General features: G+C 45.8%; 1 protein-coding gene across 5 annotated transcripts in view; it reads right to left on the reverse strand.

Moving 5' to 3' along the window:
- Nucleotides 1-211: 211 nt before the first annotated feature.
- Nucleotides 212-16175, reverse strand: part of pax7b (paired box 7b) — a 45258-nt gene continuing 29294 nt past the window's right edge. For 4 of the 5 annotated variants that reach the window (XM_026998142.3, XM_026998140.3, XM_026998141.3 and 1 more), the window contains exons 8-9: nt 4203-4452; nt 212-2000 (exon numbers count right to left, since the gene is read on the reverse strand). In XM_026998142.3, coding sequence (XP_026853943.1) covers nt 1885-2000; nt 4203-4452 — 366 coding nt within the window. In that variant the 3' untranslated portion in view covers nt 212-1884. The remainder of the gene's footprint in view (nt 2001-4202; nt 4453-16175) is intronic. The other variant, XM_081706788.1, reaches the window with a different exon arrangement.

A 16175-nucleotide genomic window follows, 5' to 3' on the forward strand; every position in this document is an offset into this window, starting at 1 on the left:
CTTCTTTGTGATGGCATGTCCACATGGTCTGTGTATGTATATTACCAGTCTTTGTAATGGGTCAGCACCCAAGCAGAGTATGGAAAAGTACTGTCCTCTGGTCCTGCACAGCAGATAAAGTAGCTGAGGTTCTATGGTCATGTCTTGGTCTATGTAGAGCTGAACTGTTATGCTTTATTGAGACATGAAATAAGGAATCAAGGGGCACATGTAAACTCAAAATACTGATTATTTATGTGGCTCAAAATCAAAACATCCTTTTTCAGAGGGATTTTACTTTTTTAAAGATACTGACACTTTACATCAATGTGTGATTTACATTTAAGTAGTGTGTATTTTAATGTCTTTGGAACAATAAATGAATCAAAAGAGGGCAAATAGAATACAGTATTTTAAAATTTATTTTGAAATAGGACTATTGTATTCTGTTCACTCCCTCCTCAGACTACAATGTTTAAACTTTTTCTCATAACCACCAATTCACATTCTAAAGTACAATACACCTTTATATTTTACTGTGATCAATTAAAATAATTAACAGCAAGTGCTACTACATTAGTGTATCTTCGTATGCACAAATATATGTTTGAATATTGGAATATGAGCCCACAATGCCCCTTCAATAAGTATAACAATTAGATTAGGGCATTTAATTTGAGGTAATCATTGCTGAAGGTATACATGTGATGGAATTGTCAATACCTAGTCAGTAAAAAAAAGTGCAAGACATTTGTGGAATGTAGGAATAACATGTATAAGAGCTCATAAGATATTATGTAAATGTTTAAAAATTGAGCACCTTTAAGAATGAGAGTAGAAAATCTCAAAGTAATCCTACTGCCATGAAATAACCTTGAAAAGTAAAATGTTTATGTGCAATTCAAAGGTAATGTGTGCTTTAAGATCATAGTGGTAATACTTAAATGAAACTGACTGCTTTTGTATGTAACAATCTGTAATTAATGCTTCAGGAATGTCAATATTGTCTTACTCCATAAGACAAAATTATCATAAATAATACTGACGAGTGTCTCCCTCCAAAGCTCATCTCTGCTTTTGGTCAGGAGGCAAGCTGCTCTGTCCCTTTTAAGACTGTTTTCATTTCTCACTGTTGTGGCTTTTCCCAGTGGCCACATGTGGGGACGAAGGGGAAAGGATTGGAAAGTCTTGGAGCCCTCATTGGCCACTCATTCCCTGGAGGTCTCCACTGAGCTAGACACCCCACTGACTTGCCCAGATCTCTTGGAATGTCAGGCTTAAGATTAAAATGTGAAGGTCGAATAACACGCAGTGCAGGAAGCCCAGAATGCTATCAGCCTCTCTCCATGCGTCTCTGTGAAAGCCAAACTTTGCAGAGGAAGCAAATACGACAAATAAAAGGTGTAAACAAAACATCATTACAATAATAATTGCAACGGTAATAGAAACAACCACAATCATTATATCAAATATAACTTTTATACCATCATTTTAAGTCCTATAAACAATGTGGTCCAAGAATTTCATAATGGGGGTGGGGCTGCAGTTGCGTCTGCTGTGTGCTAACATAGGTTAGGACTGCTAACATTGACTGCTATGGTCAGGGCATGATTGATCCAGGCCCAGATAACAGATGTTTGCCTTCATCCAGCCCCATCTGAAACCCTGAAAGAAGCTCTTTGTCACGATTGGGGAGGGGGGTGGGGGGAATGGGGATGCATGGGAAGAGATGAGAGTCTGTACTGTAGTGTCTGTTTGCGACATGGCTTTCGTGTTCGCTCAGCCATAGTTGGAGGGTCTAAGGCTGTCCATGATTCGAGCTGCATCTCTTTTCTCTGCCCCAGCGACGGGTTCAGCGCGATGGACACAGGTAATGCTGGTACGGAGCTCGGCCGGGCGGCGCCGTCAGTAGGCCTGGCCCGTCTCCACCTGTAAGAGCCCCAGCACGGCCGACGGTTCCCCGAGCTTCATCCTCCTCTGCGTGGAGAGGCTCACGTTCTTCGCCAGGTAGTCCACTGCAGCTGCACAGAAAAGGAAGTCGAGCAGAATGAATACCCAAAAAAACCTCAGGCTTCGTTCCATAAGGTGCCTGAGAAAATGAACCTACAGTAGGTTGAGTCATAGCACAAAGTGGTTATTCGGAGCCCAGGCAGCGTCTCCTAACTACTGACTAATATGCAGCTGACGGCTGTTTGGGGAAGTAAATGAGCCACCTGTTCCTCTCTGTCATTCACTCCTGTCAGGCAGAGTTTCCCTCCACACACTCTTCATTATCTCTGTCAGCCCGCCTTCTGCATTCCACACTCCCCCATCATCCTGTATCAGATCAGGACATACTGCTCAGCCGCGAATCCAGATCGGCTTTCCCTTTTTCTTAGTAAATGGCACATAACAACAAGGTGTCAACAGAGAGGTGGGCAAATCGCTGAAAAACACAGTGCCCAGAAACGCATTTTCCAAGCAAGGAGGGTTTTTGACACTTCTTTAAGGGTTCAGAAAACTGCTGTGAAATTACACCACCATGTTATTTCCAGTAACATAAGGCAGCTTTAGATAATAAGTCTAAATCTTGCCTGCCAGTGCATATGTGAGCATATGGCTGTAAGAATTGTGGGGGTGAAAAGGGAGGAAATGATGAGAGAGATTTCCGCCGGATAGGTAGAATGCGACCTGATCCACCCAACACGGTGTGACTAACAAAGCCCCAGGGGGCAGAGTGCTGGCAGAGGCCGATGTGCAGTCCTACTTTGCGGGGAGATCTTTATCGGGAGCACGTGTCGGGACTACCCCGCAGGCCGATCCAAGGGTCGGAGGGCACGCCCTGTCCCGCCCGTGGCCTGGGACCCCGGCGTTGATCTGGCTCACACCTCACAAGGTTTCAATTTGACCGCACAAGCCAGAGACGTCAGGAACGCCGGAGGGGTGGAAAGCAGCGCGCAGCACCAGGGAGGTGACGCGGACGCACCAAGGGCAGCTTGGAGCTAGCCCGGCAAGGGGCAGAAACCGAGGAAGCTCCAATTAACTGCCCCCCTACCCAGCTACTTCCATTTTAAAACAAATCCTTCCCAGGCCCCCCTCACAACTTAATCCATAGTCAAACTGGTAATGAGTATTATTAAGTTAGCACGAGGCTGCGGCAGGGGGAACCCTCAGGCTGTTCTTTTCCTAGGCACCCATCTCCCTATGCTCACAACTAAAATGGAAAAAACAAAAAAAGAACAGCTAATAGAAAAAGAGAAAAGGCTACAGATGCTAAGAGGACAAAATGTTGTATACAGATGTTGAGAAGACAAGGGCTGTGTTTGGGTATTTCAGACCACAGCACGCATTTCTGAACTATTCAAGGTGCAGACACAATAATCACTGAATTATCGAATGAAGATGTCAGCTGTAATGACAAAGTACATACCTGAGCCAGAGTCAACAGAAGCCTTCATGATTAATGGGTAAAAAAAATCTCCTGGGTGTGAACATAAGCATGTTGGCATTAGCTGCTGGCCTGTCAAGTATGTCGCGCGCATGTGGTGGTAGGCTCTTTGATATCCCTGGTTGGCAGGGGGGGGGTTATTTTCACCTTTCCTTCTTCTTTTGTGGTGCGTGGCAGCGCCAGGGCGGGGCAAACGCGGACGCTGCCAGCCGTCTGTCAGCATGACGGTAAGTAGCAGGGGGTTAGCACGAGTTAGCGCGCGGAAGAACGTTAGCCAGCAGAGAAAAGGAGGCTGTCAGGAGCGTGCGGGGCACACGGTAGCAGCTGCATACCTGTGGGTGGGCCAGCTGTCCGTACCGGAGACACTTGGCCTGACAGCTAGCAAAGGGGGTAATCACAGACGACTTAACTCTGTGCTCTTTCTCTCTCTTTGTTTTTCTCTCTCTCCCTCTCTCTCTCTCTCTCTTCTCTCTCTCTCTCTCTCTCACCGGAAGCCTTCTTTTTCTCCTGTCATCCCAGGTTTACTCTTTAAATCCTCCTCAAAAGTGCACTCTGCCTCTCGCCTTTCTCCGAGATGCGCCCTATCTCCTCCCTGGCACTCCTGGCCATGGTGTGCGTGGAGCGTGGACGTCGCCCTGCAGCGTGTGCCATCTAAGCTGCCGTCTCGCCCAGTGCATTGTCAAGAAGCGTCAGACAGGCACGCTTAGCGAGAAATTAAGCCGATCTGTGACTTTCACTCAGGAGGTGGTGTTGTGGTAGCGGTGTGCTAGGTGTTGGTGCGGGCTGCTGTACTCACTCTGCCCATACTGGCTGTACTGGTAGCCTGCGGCGACAGGGTCGACGCTGTAGCTGGTGGTGCTGTAGGTGGGCGGGCAGTAGGACTGGGAGGAGGCCAGGCTCTCCGCCGTCTTAATGGGCTCCGAGCGCTGGCTGCAGCTGCCTGAGATGGTGTTGGTGGCCTCCAGGCCGCCGTGCAACGGCGAGATGGAGAAGTCGTGCTGGGCCTGGGGGGCCACGGTGCCGGGGTTACTCAGGATGCTCATCACCTGCAGGCAGAGGTGGGGCAGGGGCAGGTGGTGTCACTGATGGAGCTCTCCAGGCCGGCTTTGGGACAAATGTGCCCTCGGCAATGATTCATCATAATCACGACAAGCTCATGCAGCTCGAGTATCCAGCACTGGCAAGAGTTAACAGCATCACAACAGCAGCATTTCACAGCATCTCAAGGGAGCATTTGGCTGCTTGCAAACAGTGTGACAGTAAATAACACAGAGGGTTAGAGTAGAAATGGGACCTAGGAAAGTGAGAGCGAGAGAGAGACAGAGACAGAGAAAGAGTGAGGGAGATTGAGACAATGGAGAGACAGTGACATAGTGTAGCAGTCTGTGTGTGTGTCTGTTTCTGTGCGTCTGTATGTGTGTTTGCCAGAGTTGAGTGTCCTGAGGGTGAGTGCATAACATGCTCTCTGGGAGGTTTTAATCAGAGGCCCTCAGCCATCCCACAGCCTCTGGCCTCATGAATGATTAAAACGTTTCAAATAATAAATGCTCATATTAGACACCCCTGGAGAATAGATCAGCCACTGTGCCAGGTCTACTTTCCCCTCTCACAGCTTGGCTTGGGTGTAACTTAACATTAGACAGAAATCAAAGTCTACACAATTCAATTTTTCTTCTTTTGTCACTTTTAAGCACTGAGCAAAGCCAGACTGATCCTGCATCCAGTGCATCCCAGCTAGACCACGGGGGAACAAAACAAAACACGAGGCTACAGAAAGATGTTCAAAATGTCAGGGGAGGCCGGCTGGAAGAAGAAATGGAGAGAGAAGGGAGGCAAGCAAGCGTTAAGGAGCAGGAGGTGACAGAGAGAGGGAGAGAGAAAAAGAGAGAGAGAGAGAGAGAGAGAGAGAGAGAGAGAGAGAGAGAGACAGCCGGGAGAACCGAGCTTCGTGCAGATGTGGCCGTGTCTGCCACATGCTCCCCATCCTCATGAACATCAGGTTCCCGTTGCGGCTCGCTACGCCCCACTGACCTCTGGCCGTCTCGGGCCCCGGCCTGCTAAACCAATTAGCCCTTCGCAGGGCCGCCAAGAGCCAAACCAGGCCCACATGCACGGCCCCGGCAACATCCACAGGCTATCTGCCCCAGTTCCATCCAACCTGCACGTTCACCAGCTCTTTTGCAAAGGCGGGGCGCACCCTCCTGACCAGAGGGCAGACATGGGTTAATGCACACCCTAAACAGGTAAGTGAATTTAGATTAATCTCCTTTGCCCAACGGTCCCGGGAAAACATGTAGCATTTGAAAGGTCTTAAAACCGTAAAAGGACATTCGAGATGTTATACTGTATGTTCAAGTATGTAAGTATGGAAAGTCCCTGGACTCAGTGGTGTTCGTATGATGCACGCACAAGGGAGGGGAAGAGAGTGTGTGTGTGTGTGTGTGTGTGTGTGTGTGTGTGCACATGTGAATGCAGCCGCCCACGCGAGGCTCGGTCACACTGCAAGGAGCTGGAGTGTGACCCCGGACACGGGGCTGTGGGTCAGGGCCCGCCCGCCTGCCCCACAGGGGGCTCCGCTGCCAGCTGGAGGGGAGACCGACTTAACAGCCGCTTAATTGAGCCTCCATTATATTCGGCTCTTTTGTATGCCCGTTAAATTAAACGCCCACTAACAGGACTAGGCGACATCCAGCACCAGCAAAGAATTAAACGTAAAAAAGAATGAAAGATCTGTGTAGAAAATGTAAAAATATATTTATTATATTTATTTATATATATTTTTATTATATGTGCTCCTGCTTTTACATGCTCATTTCTGTAACCATAATGAGCTACTGTGTTTTAGACTGAAAATGAGTTTTTTTCATAAATAATCAAAGTCTTGAGGAGGAACCTTCAATTTCTGCTGAATATAATAAAGTCATGAATTGCCATAATCTGCTGAGTTCTCTTGAACCGACATTTGAGTGTAATTGGAGGTAATTTTGGGGTAATAGCAAAGCTGGAGCATGTGTACGTTCATACGCTCGGCAGGAGCAGAGTTTTAATCAGATGAGTGTTGGGGGGAGGGGCAGAATGGAGTGTGGGGGGTGCAGTGCACGGGGTGTCGGGGCAGAATGTGGAGAGAGAGCAGAGAGAACGCTGGGCGCCTGACACCTCCATTCAGCCCGCCGCTAAGCGGCCTGTCGCCTCGCTGATGCCATTATTGCGCCGAAAGCTGAATTATTCAAATCTTCAAATTTAGCATAACCTTATTGACATCAATTAAAGTGGCGAATGGAGAATGTTCTGGTGCAGCGAGGCACAGAGGGCGGGCACAGGAGGGAAGAGGCCCGTGCCTCTGTTGCCGCTCCCCGCGCTTGGCTCCGGCCGGCCACAGCCTCGTGCACCAAGCACGCGCAGCACAGGCGGGGCGGGACGAGGACTGCACAGCAGCGGCGTGACCCAGACGGGCTCCCTCGGTGGCGTTTACATGGGCTACAGCCCGCACAGCAGGACAGACCAATCAACAGGCAGGAAAATAAACCTCAGGAGTCTTGTTTTAACTGGTCTTATTTCAAAAGGAGGTGGCTCTGGTATTTCCCCTAAACAACAGCCATCTTCTTTTAGAAAGTTCTCTTAGGAAAAAAATAACTAAACTAAAATAAATACTAAATAAAATAAAAACTAAAAGCAGACTAAAGACTGAAACAGATAAAGGCGCTTAACCTTGCCTGTGGGTGGAAACCGAAGAAGAAAATAAGTTCTGAGCTACGGGGAGATGGGAGTGAGTGGGGCAAGAGTTACACCAGGCTGGGGGTTGTAATCTATCATTTCCTGCCACACTACCATCCCTAAGTAAAAATCAATATTCTTTCCACATGTGTAACCTTTTTGTATCTGATATGGCTGGTGGGAGGAAGCAGGAATATTTACCAAATCATCCCGGCTGACAAACAATATCCCCAGGCACTTGAGCTCTGAAGCCTCATAAGCACAAGAGGACAAACTACCACGCGTACACACACACACACACACGCACACACACACAAATGCAAGCACAGAGCAAAAACAATCAACAGTCTTGAATACACTTTCTCTAGTCTTTTCAAACTTTCTACCCCGACGATCATAAACCGCCTCCTCTCTCTCTCTCTCTCTCTCTCTCTCTCTCTCTCTCTCTCTCTCTCTCTCTCTCTCTCTCTCTCTCTCTCTCTCTCTCTCTCAGCAGTAGCCAAGCTTTCATTTGTTGTGGGAGAACTGCAGGAGTAGATAAAGCTGAGCAGGACCCAGTGTAAAGGCCATAGCTCCAGGCGTCCCTCCCCTCTCCTTCTCCTTCCCTTTCTCTCTGCAGATAGATTACTTTATAAATAACAATAAAAGTCATTAATTCTCTAAACTTCAGAGCCCTCCAGCCTGCAGTATTGTAAATGTAAGGCTGGAAATTGCAACAATGTGCTTCCTTTCAGATAAATAAATATTGTGTTTGCAATACAAAAAGAGAGCTTTATACCATCCTAATTTCCTTAACTGTCAAATTATATTTTTTGTCTGCCAGAGTGAATGATGCAGATTTACTCCTTGTTAATGTATTACCCAGAATGCAGCCAGGCAGGGTTAGAACAGAGCTGAAATGTTATGTTGCTTCGATGACAAAGAGGAAGGAAAATGGTCAGAATTTTACAGAAAACAAAGTTAATTTATCACCATGACCCTATTCGATACTCAGCCAAATATTTCACAATTGCATTAACAGTGGAATAAAAAAGGAAACGTATGCTGTTTTCTGAGATCCAGCTGTTTATCAGGACACAGATTCACCTCCTAAAGCAGGATTCATATTAAAATGACTACTGTAGCCGGGTGTTTATGTGGAACGTATTCCACAGCCACGCTCTTTGAATAGATGAGCAGCAAACAGCGTTTTGGGGCCAGGCTGCAGGGCTGGTGAGCACCCTGCTGAGCTCAGCACTACAATAGCAACAGTGACAATAAAGAAGACCGTCAGCGTCATCACACAGAAGGGCAGAATCGGGCCAGTCCACCTGCTTGGGGTCTCCTCCCGGCTTAGGCCCAGGCCGAGAGGAGGAGCGAGGCCCTCAGATGCAGGGAGAGGAGGGGAGGAGAGAGCAGGAGGGGCCTGAGGACAAAAGACTCCTGGAGGAGTGTGCGCGCCCGAGGGCCAGTCTGCCTGCAGAGCAGATAGGACTCCCCTCGGTACACTTCGCAGCACAGCAATTCAGCTTGGGAACACACACACACACGCACTCACACATAGCTTTATCCCACCCTGACTGGATTTGCTGGAGTGTGGGAGCCAGGCGCTCGTTTTGCCTGAGAGCAGGACACTGCAGCACTGAGCAGGGGTCACCTGTGTACAGAACAGCGCTAGGCTCCACGGAAGGTACCGCACGGTTATCTCCCCAGCACAGGGCTGGATCCTTCCCTCAGCCAGCCTGCGACACTCAAACAGATTACTGTTGATGAGTGGGATGATCATTTCTGTATAAATATTTAAAAAAAAAAAAAAAAAAAAACATGACACACCTCCATAAAGATATTGGATTTGTCGGATTAGGAGGCCAAGCACAATGTGCTCCGGAGTGACATGGACATGAGAACATCTTACTCACACACTGCGACATTTTCTTTTTCAGGGGAATATCTGATGCAACGCCACAGTAATTAAGGCAGGAGATAATGGCATTCTCAGGCAGGCAGATGCATTTCTGAGAGTACCCATAATCCTTCTCTAAATCCCAACACCCCCGTCTAACAGCAAACGATGTCAAACGGAAGGACAAGCAAACAAACGCACTTTTCTTAGGATATTTAAAAAAAATTTCTTCATTCCAAAATTTCTGATGCAATTGCTCTCTGACTTAAGAAATCCAGTTTCGTCATAACTCTGGCACCTGTGCTCAGAATGTCGAGGGAATTCACCAATATTTTAATCAACATGAAGAACCTGAGGTTAAAATATGTAATGATGTCCTCAGACCAATTCATTATTAGCCTGTCGTTAATTGACTCAGCAATGCTAAGCTAACCATGGGCATATCCATTCACTTTCCTCCTTGATACTTGATTCAGTTGAGGTCGGCTGTCTCATCCTTTTCCCTTATCTGAGACAGCAAAGTTTCTGAAATAAACACAACTTCATAATTTCAGCTAATGATTTTATCACGGCTGGAGGGAGAGCTGGGTTACCTGTCCAACTAATGCAGCTCATCACTCTCTCTCTCTCTCTCTCTCTCTCTCTCTCTCTCTCTCTCTCTCTTAGCCTCTGTGTCCCTCTCTGCTCCAGTGGCAGGCAGCAGATGACAGAGATGATTTCCTCGTCTGGCCGTGTGTCACTGCGTTAATGGGCTACAGCACATTAATTAAAAGTGAAAAGGGGAAATCCAGCAAAGAGAGAGAGAGAGAGAGAGAGAGAGAGAGAGAGAGAGAGAGAGAGAGAGAGAGAGAGAGAAGTGAGGGAACTGAAACCAAGAGGAAGGAGGCGAAATAGAGTGGGGGGGGGGGGGGGGGGCACACTGAGGGAGCCTTTAATTGTTTCAAATTAGGCATTTGATTGACAGTGACAGAAAGTGGGCATTGACAAGCTGGGCCCTGATGAGAGCGATTAGCATGCAGCCAAACAAGCTGTCACTTCTAGCAACACGTTAGCTATGGGAAATATTGGGCATATGGCTCTTTTAACCCTGTACGGCAAACCAGACTCCTAACAGACTCTTCAGTTGGTGATTGATGGATGAGAGATGACTGGGTGGTCCTGCACCAGTATACATTATTAAATGAAAATTATTATACATGTTGCCATAAAAAAGGAACGAGAGAAAATTTTGTTATTAATCGAAATCTTTTCCTCCACAAACACAGCAGGGGAATCAAATGCCCAGTGGTCCACCCCAGTTCAGCTGAATCCTCTGCACGCCAGAGTCTATCCAACGACGCCGCTTCCTAAACATCCCAAAGTGCTACAAGGCCTCTCAGTAACCAAAGGTTAATGTATGCTATTGGGCCACAATGCAGAGGGAGAGTGTGGTGCAATCCCATTACGTTCTCCAGTATGTTTGCAGCAGTATAGGATTCAGGCACAAGGAACAAACATCGCCCCCGTGACCTCTCTAGGCAGCCGCCCAGCCAGGACGCTGCATGCTGCCGCCCTACCAAATTAATCGTCTGCTTAAAATGATTTCGCAAGAGCTGATGAAATGGCAAGGCACAGTGGCTCAGTCCAAGAATAATGCGAGGTGGAGTCAAGTGGCAGGAGGCAGGGGGTGTGGGCAGGGGCGGTTTGCTCAAAACAGCAGGCAGCAGGAATAGTGAAGAATGTCAGGTCAAATTGTTCTTGACAGTGTTAATATCGGCACCTCATAGAGATAATTACATGTAAATAAACAGTGAAATAGCTCTCAGCTGGAGACTGGGAGTGAGAGCAGAACAGTTAGTGTCAGCCAGCTGGGGACTCCAACATTGCTTAACGTGTGTAGGGAGGGAGGGAGGGAGGAGGTAGAGAGAGGTAGTGAGAGGTGAAGTAAACCTACCACATGTAAACCATATAAATTAAACGAACACACAGCAGACGCAAACACGCACACGCACACTCACACACACACACACACCGACACAGACACACACACACACACACTAAAGCCAAACACTAACTAGACTGAGTGGCAGTAATTCTTTGTAATATTAATCACAGATTCACACCTGTCAGGCTGGTATCTGGAACTAACACAAAGCATGTCCACACTTCAGTCTTTGGTGGCATGTGCAGGGTCATAACTGTTAAAGTGTTATGCTCCTTTTCAGAGCCAATGACCCTGCAAACATCCCTACAATACTCACTTGGTGCTCATGAGCTCAGAACACACATGCATGGCAAAACACTTTGTACATAAAACATGTTACTAATGTTAAAGAAACAAAGAAACAAATAGAAGAGGTTTGAGATGGACTACACAGTAAGAAAATATTTCTAACAAAACTGGTCTAGGAACATTTAGTCTGGGATAATGAGGACTGCTTATTTTCGTGTACCCCATAACACAAGAACACAGGGAACATAGGAGCCTTGATATGTAGTATATCAACATAACCGGAGACATATATAAAGCATGTCTCTTTGAAAAACACACAGACTGCTTAGACATATGGGCAACCGCTCAAAAAGACAATATCACTGCTTAACCCGTGATTTTTAATAGGCAATGTTTTTCAATCTGACAGTCACTCCTACTGCACAGGAGCCATATTGTCTGTGTATTGGTCTCAGCCTGCCCCTACTTAAATCCTCATCTTCTAGGATTTGCTGAAATTTATATTAGCTGCCTCTGCAAGATAAATGTAAATCGCATCCCCTTATATTTACTATTTATCGGGATGCAACAGCTCACTTTCCGCAGGAACTATCTCTCACTCACACAAACACCGCCGAATTTAAATAGCGGTTTTATTGTCCACCGCAGCCTTTCATCTGTGCAAGGGGAATAATGTTTCCTCTCTGGAAAGAGGCGCAAGAGGGAGCCGGGGAGAGGGAGAGAGAGGGAATTGTGCTGGACACACCGTTGAGCCGGCGTTAGAAAAGGGGTGGGGGTTGACAGAGGGGAGGTCAGCGGTAGCTCATTGTGACGGACGCGAAGGGGCACAGAGAGGAAGAGGAGGTTGGTGATGTGACAGGATTCAGGAAGCAGGCGAAAAACCATGTGCCGCAATTAAAACTGTTGACTGGACGTAGATGCCCTGATGTTTTCTTAGGATCTGCATTCCAACAAAGGAATGACTACCAAGACGGACTAGCCATTGGCCTGCCTAGCAGCAGGTAGAGCAATTAAAAACATTCCACCGCTAGGCTGCTTCCTTGCTGTGTCAGGATAGGACTCGCTGTTCATTCCTTCATCTGTCCAGGCGCACAGCTGTGCTCCGATTGTGTTCAGAGAACTCATTCTGCAGATACACCTTGCCAACAGAAAGAGCCATCGGTCATGCGGCAGTTTACACATATAAAACCCCTCCACCAGCACAGTGACACTACATTCCCTCAACGGCGGGTCCAGACACCAGAAAGCCACCACCTGCGATTAACACGAAGGGACTCCGATTGCACCGAGTCCGAGCTAGCAGGAAGAAGGGCAGAGTGAGAGAGGGAAAGAGAGAGAGAGCAGGAGTAAAAGTGAGAGGCAGAGTGAGAGAGGGAGAGAGAGAAGAAATGAAAAAAAAATATTCATGCAGAAAACATTCCGCCAGTGGGTATGATTTAAATTCCCTGATTTTCTTGGCAGCTCCCATGCAGGTCTCATCTCTTTTTTTCCTAAAGCTTTTTAAATTCTTGCCAAATTGAAACAGCATCTGTATTTAAGACAAGTTCTAATTAGCAAGTATTTTCCCTTCTGCTTCTCTCGGAGTACCGGCATGAAGTAAATATGTGCATTTATTAGGGCTTTTGATTTGTTGATGGAAGCCTGTGCCAGCTGACGCCATGCCCAGCGACACGCTTAATACGGCAGCCTTAATAACACCAGTGACTGCAGACAAACTCCCTCATTGACATGCAGGTGCACAATGTCGAGAGCCAAAATAGAGGAAAAGAAGTGAGCTCTCTCCCCAAACCCCCCACCCCCTTACTACCCCCCACTACAAAACTGTTTTTCTTTCTGGCAACCCCCTTGCGCAGGCTTCTTAAATATAATTCATCCAGTTTAAAGTGGCTGTGGTGCTAATGGGAGAAGCCACGTGAGGTTTGAGTACCCCCGCCCCTTATCTCTAGCAGACAGTTGTCAGGAATCACTGGAGAGGACTGGGCGAGTGCGCGGCAGCTCAGGCGCGCGGGCCTGGGGATAGGGATCAAAGGCGGCGCGGGTGAGCGCTGCTCTTCCTCTGATCCCCCCGCGCTGAGAGCCAGCCTATTTGCTCTCCTTCCCCGACATCAAATGCTAGCCAGAGTTCCTTCATTCCGAAACACAAATCTTCCGACCGCAGTGGAGGAGCAGAATTATGTTTCATTCCACCAACGCTAACATTCCTTTTGTCTTCCATTATGAGTATATGGGCATGTTTGTTGTTTATTATTTTTTGTTTGTGTGTGTGTGTGTGTGTGTGTGTGTGTGTGTGTGTGTGTGTGTGCGCGCGCGCTGTCCGCATGTTATCACTACTATCTCTTTATTGTGAAATGCAGGTTAAATTTAGCTGAAAATATTTTAAGTGTGTTTTTTTGTTTCCAGTCACCTGCATTCCTGAGAGATGATGGAGAATACGCGTGTGTATTCTCAAGTTTCTACATTTCTAAATTTCTAATTTGACCAACCTAGAATATTATTATAAGGAACAAACTAACATGATTACAAGTTATTTGTGTTCTCTCTGAGTTAATTCTCTGCTTATCTGGTATATATAAATAACACCAAAGAAACAGAAGAAAAATGTTAGTCCAAATCTCACTGCTTACTAAAGACATCTGCTACAGAAAATGGCTCCTTCTAACCTTCTTCTAACCACCCACAACAACAAGCAGCTACAGTAAACTACACTGAAGGAAAATGCTGCAATATAAAGATTTCAGATCTTGCGTCTCAAACCTCTTCTGCTAAATGCCATAATTGCTTCAAATCATTCACTAATGTTAACACTGATATCCTATTGGAAAGTACTCCAGATTACCAATTTACATGCCATAAGTACATACAATAAATTAAATATTACATGCCATAAATACATCCATTATGGAGTAATCTGAACTTTTCTTACAATAAAATACCATCAAATTTTACATTATGGAAACATAAAAGAATCACTCACTCTTACATTATTCATTATTCTGAATTTATGTCATTTGAAGAAGTATGCAATAAATATTACATAGATCAAAACATTGTTCAGTATCTCTATCTTTAACTTGGATAGTAAACTGATAACATCAATCTTACCTACCATTTTTGGAAGTAATTCTGGAAATGACAGACAACAAAAAGTTTCAAATTTATAATTAATTAATTATTCAGATTCAGCTATAAATCATCCAATAAAAATGGGATGTGATTTATGGTGACTAATAAGGAATTTTGAAGCTAAATTAACAAAAACACATTCAGTCTGCAAATTTACATATATATTGCACATGTAATAAAATGCTTCATATGGGCCTTACAGATGCCAGTGCATGTAAACAGTAACCTTCCCCTCCCCACAATACTATGATCTCCTTCACTGATTCAGGAAATGTCCACACATACAGTATTTCTGCCACAAAATAATTGACAAACTTTCCAACATCTGAGATTACAAATGTAACTTTTGTCTTCTTTGTTTTTATCACACGACCTATCTTCAGTCTCAATCCCCAATCACCTTAAAAAGATCTCTCAATAGCATTGATAATCCCCAAGAAGACCATTTTACTCAACTGAAAAATGAAAGAAAAAAATTAAAAATTGGCCAGACCTTTTCATCGAATAAATTTCACAAGAAAAGAATATTGCTTCAGTTAACTAACAATTGCATGTAATTCCACAAAGTCAGGAGCCTATCATCAGTGTTTACTTTTTATTATTAAGTATTTTTAAAACTCCAAGGCCAACACAGAGCCCAAACCATTCTCTACAACTCCTTCTCAGACCCATCACAGACGCATTATTCTCTTGACTACTGGAGTATTCCGGAAACACACACATGCACATACACACACCCACTCTCTCTCTCTCTCTCTCTCTCGCTCTCGCTCTCGCTCTCGCTCTCACTCTCTTGCTCTCTCTCTCTCTCTCTCGCTCTCGCTCTCTCTCTCTCGCTCTCTCTCTCTCTCTCTCTCTCTCTCTCAACTCTTCTTGCCTAGTTGTGTGCTTTTCATAGTACTCTTTTCCTGCACACTACAGCACATATTTCACCCACGGCAAGTCCTTATTCTACCCCTTCCTTGGTGGCATTTCCTTATATTAGCATAGTATTTAAAAAGAGAAGATAAATAAATGTATAATAGAGTTCAAACTGGTACTCTTTGAGGGGGTGGGATCCTCTAGAGTAAGAAGCGGCCAAGACGAGAAGTCTTCCCACAGCTCCGACTGTGGTCAGCGGGAGGCTTAACAGAGATTAGGCCCTGGAACAACAGTGGTCATCAGGAGGAAACTATTAACAACAACCACAGCAGCAGCTTTCCAGAGGTGTGGTGAGAAAGTGCCTGCTTGGCAGCCTCCAAGTGTGAACGGATAGCATGCACCTGTCAGTATGGTGAGCCCAGCAGGACTTGGTTACAATCTGGCAGGCAGCCGTGCGGGCATGTTCACCACAAGTCGCGCCATTCGCGGTCCGCTCCTCAAATGAGGGAGCATCACGTGCCTGCCGATGACAGGACATGCTACTGTCATGAGTGCGCATCGCTAATTTAATGTTCATTTAAGTTAATGTTAAATGTTTTCAAATGAGCAAAGCACACACTGAGGAGGTTGTCCGTGTACACGAAGGCGGGCCACCCTGTTGCAGCTTCTTTGGGGTATAGTATCACGAAGGAAATGATTTGGTGAGGCAGATTTGCTGAGGAACACAAACCTAACCAACCAAGAAACAAACGGCACACCCTCCAGAAGAAGTTCTCTGTGCATATGCAACTCCAAAGCCAGCACCATCCATCAAAGAGGAAGTAAAAGGGACAGACATCAGAGCTGGAAGAGCATGGCCTGTACATTATATTTACGTGTATACTTACTGGTTAACATTTTTTTAAATTCTAAAAGTCACTTTTTTATATTTGTATTAAAAGATAAAGATAAATGAAGGTAAATGATGCAGAACAGAT

This window comes from Electrophorus electricus, chromosome 24 (genome assembly GCF_041902795.1).
Source record: "Electrophorus electricus isolate QZ-2024a chromosome 24, ASM4190279v1, whole genome shotgun sequence".
Taxonomy (NCBI): domain Eukaryota; kingdom Metazoa; phylum Chordata; class Actinopteri; order Gymnotiformes; family Gymnotidae; genus Electrophorus; species Electrophorus electricus.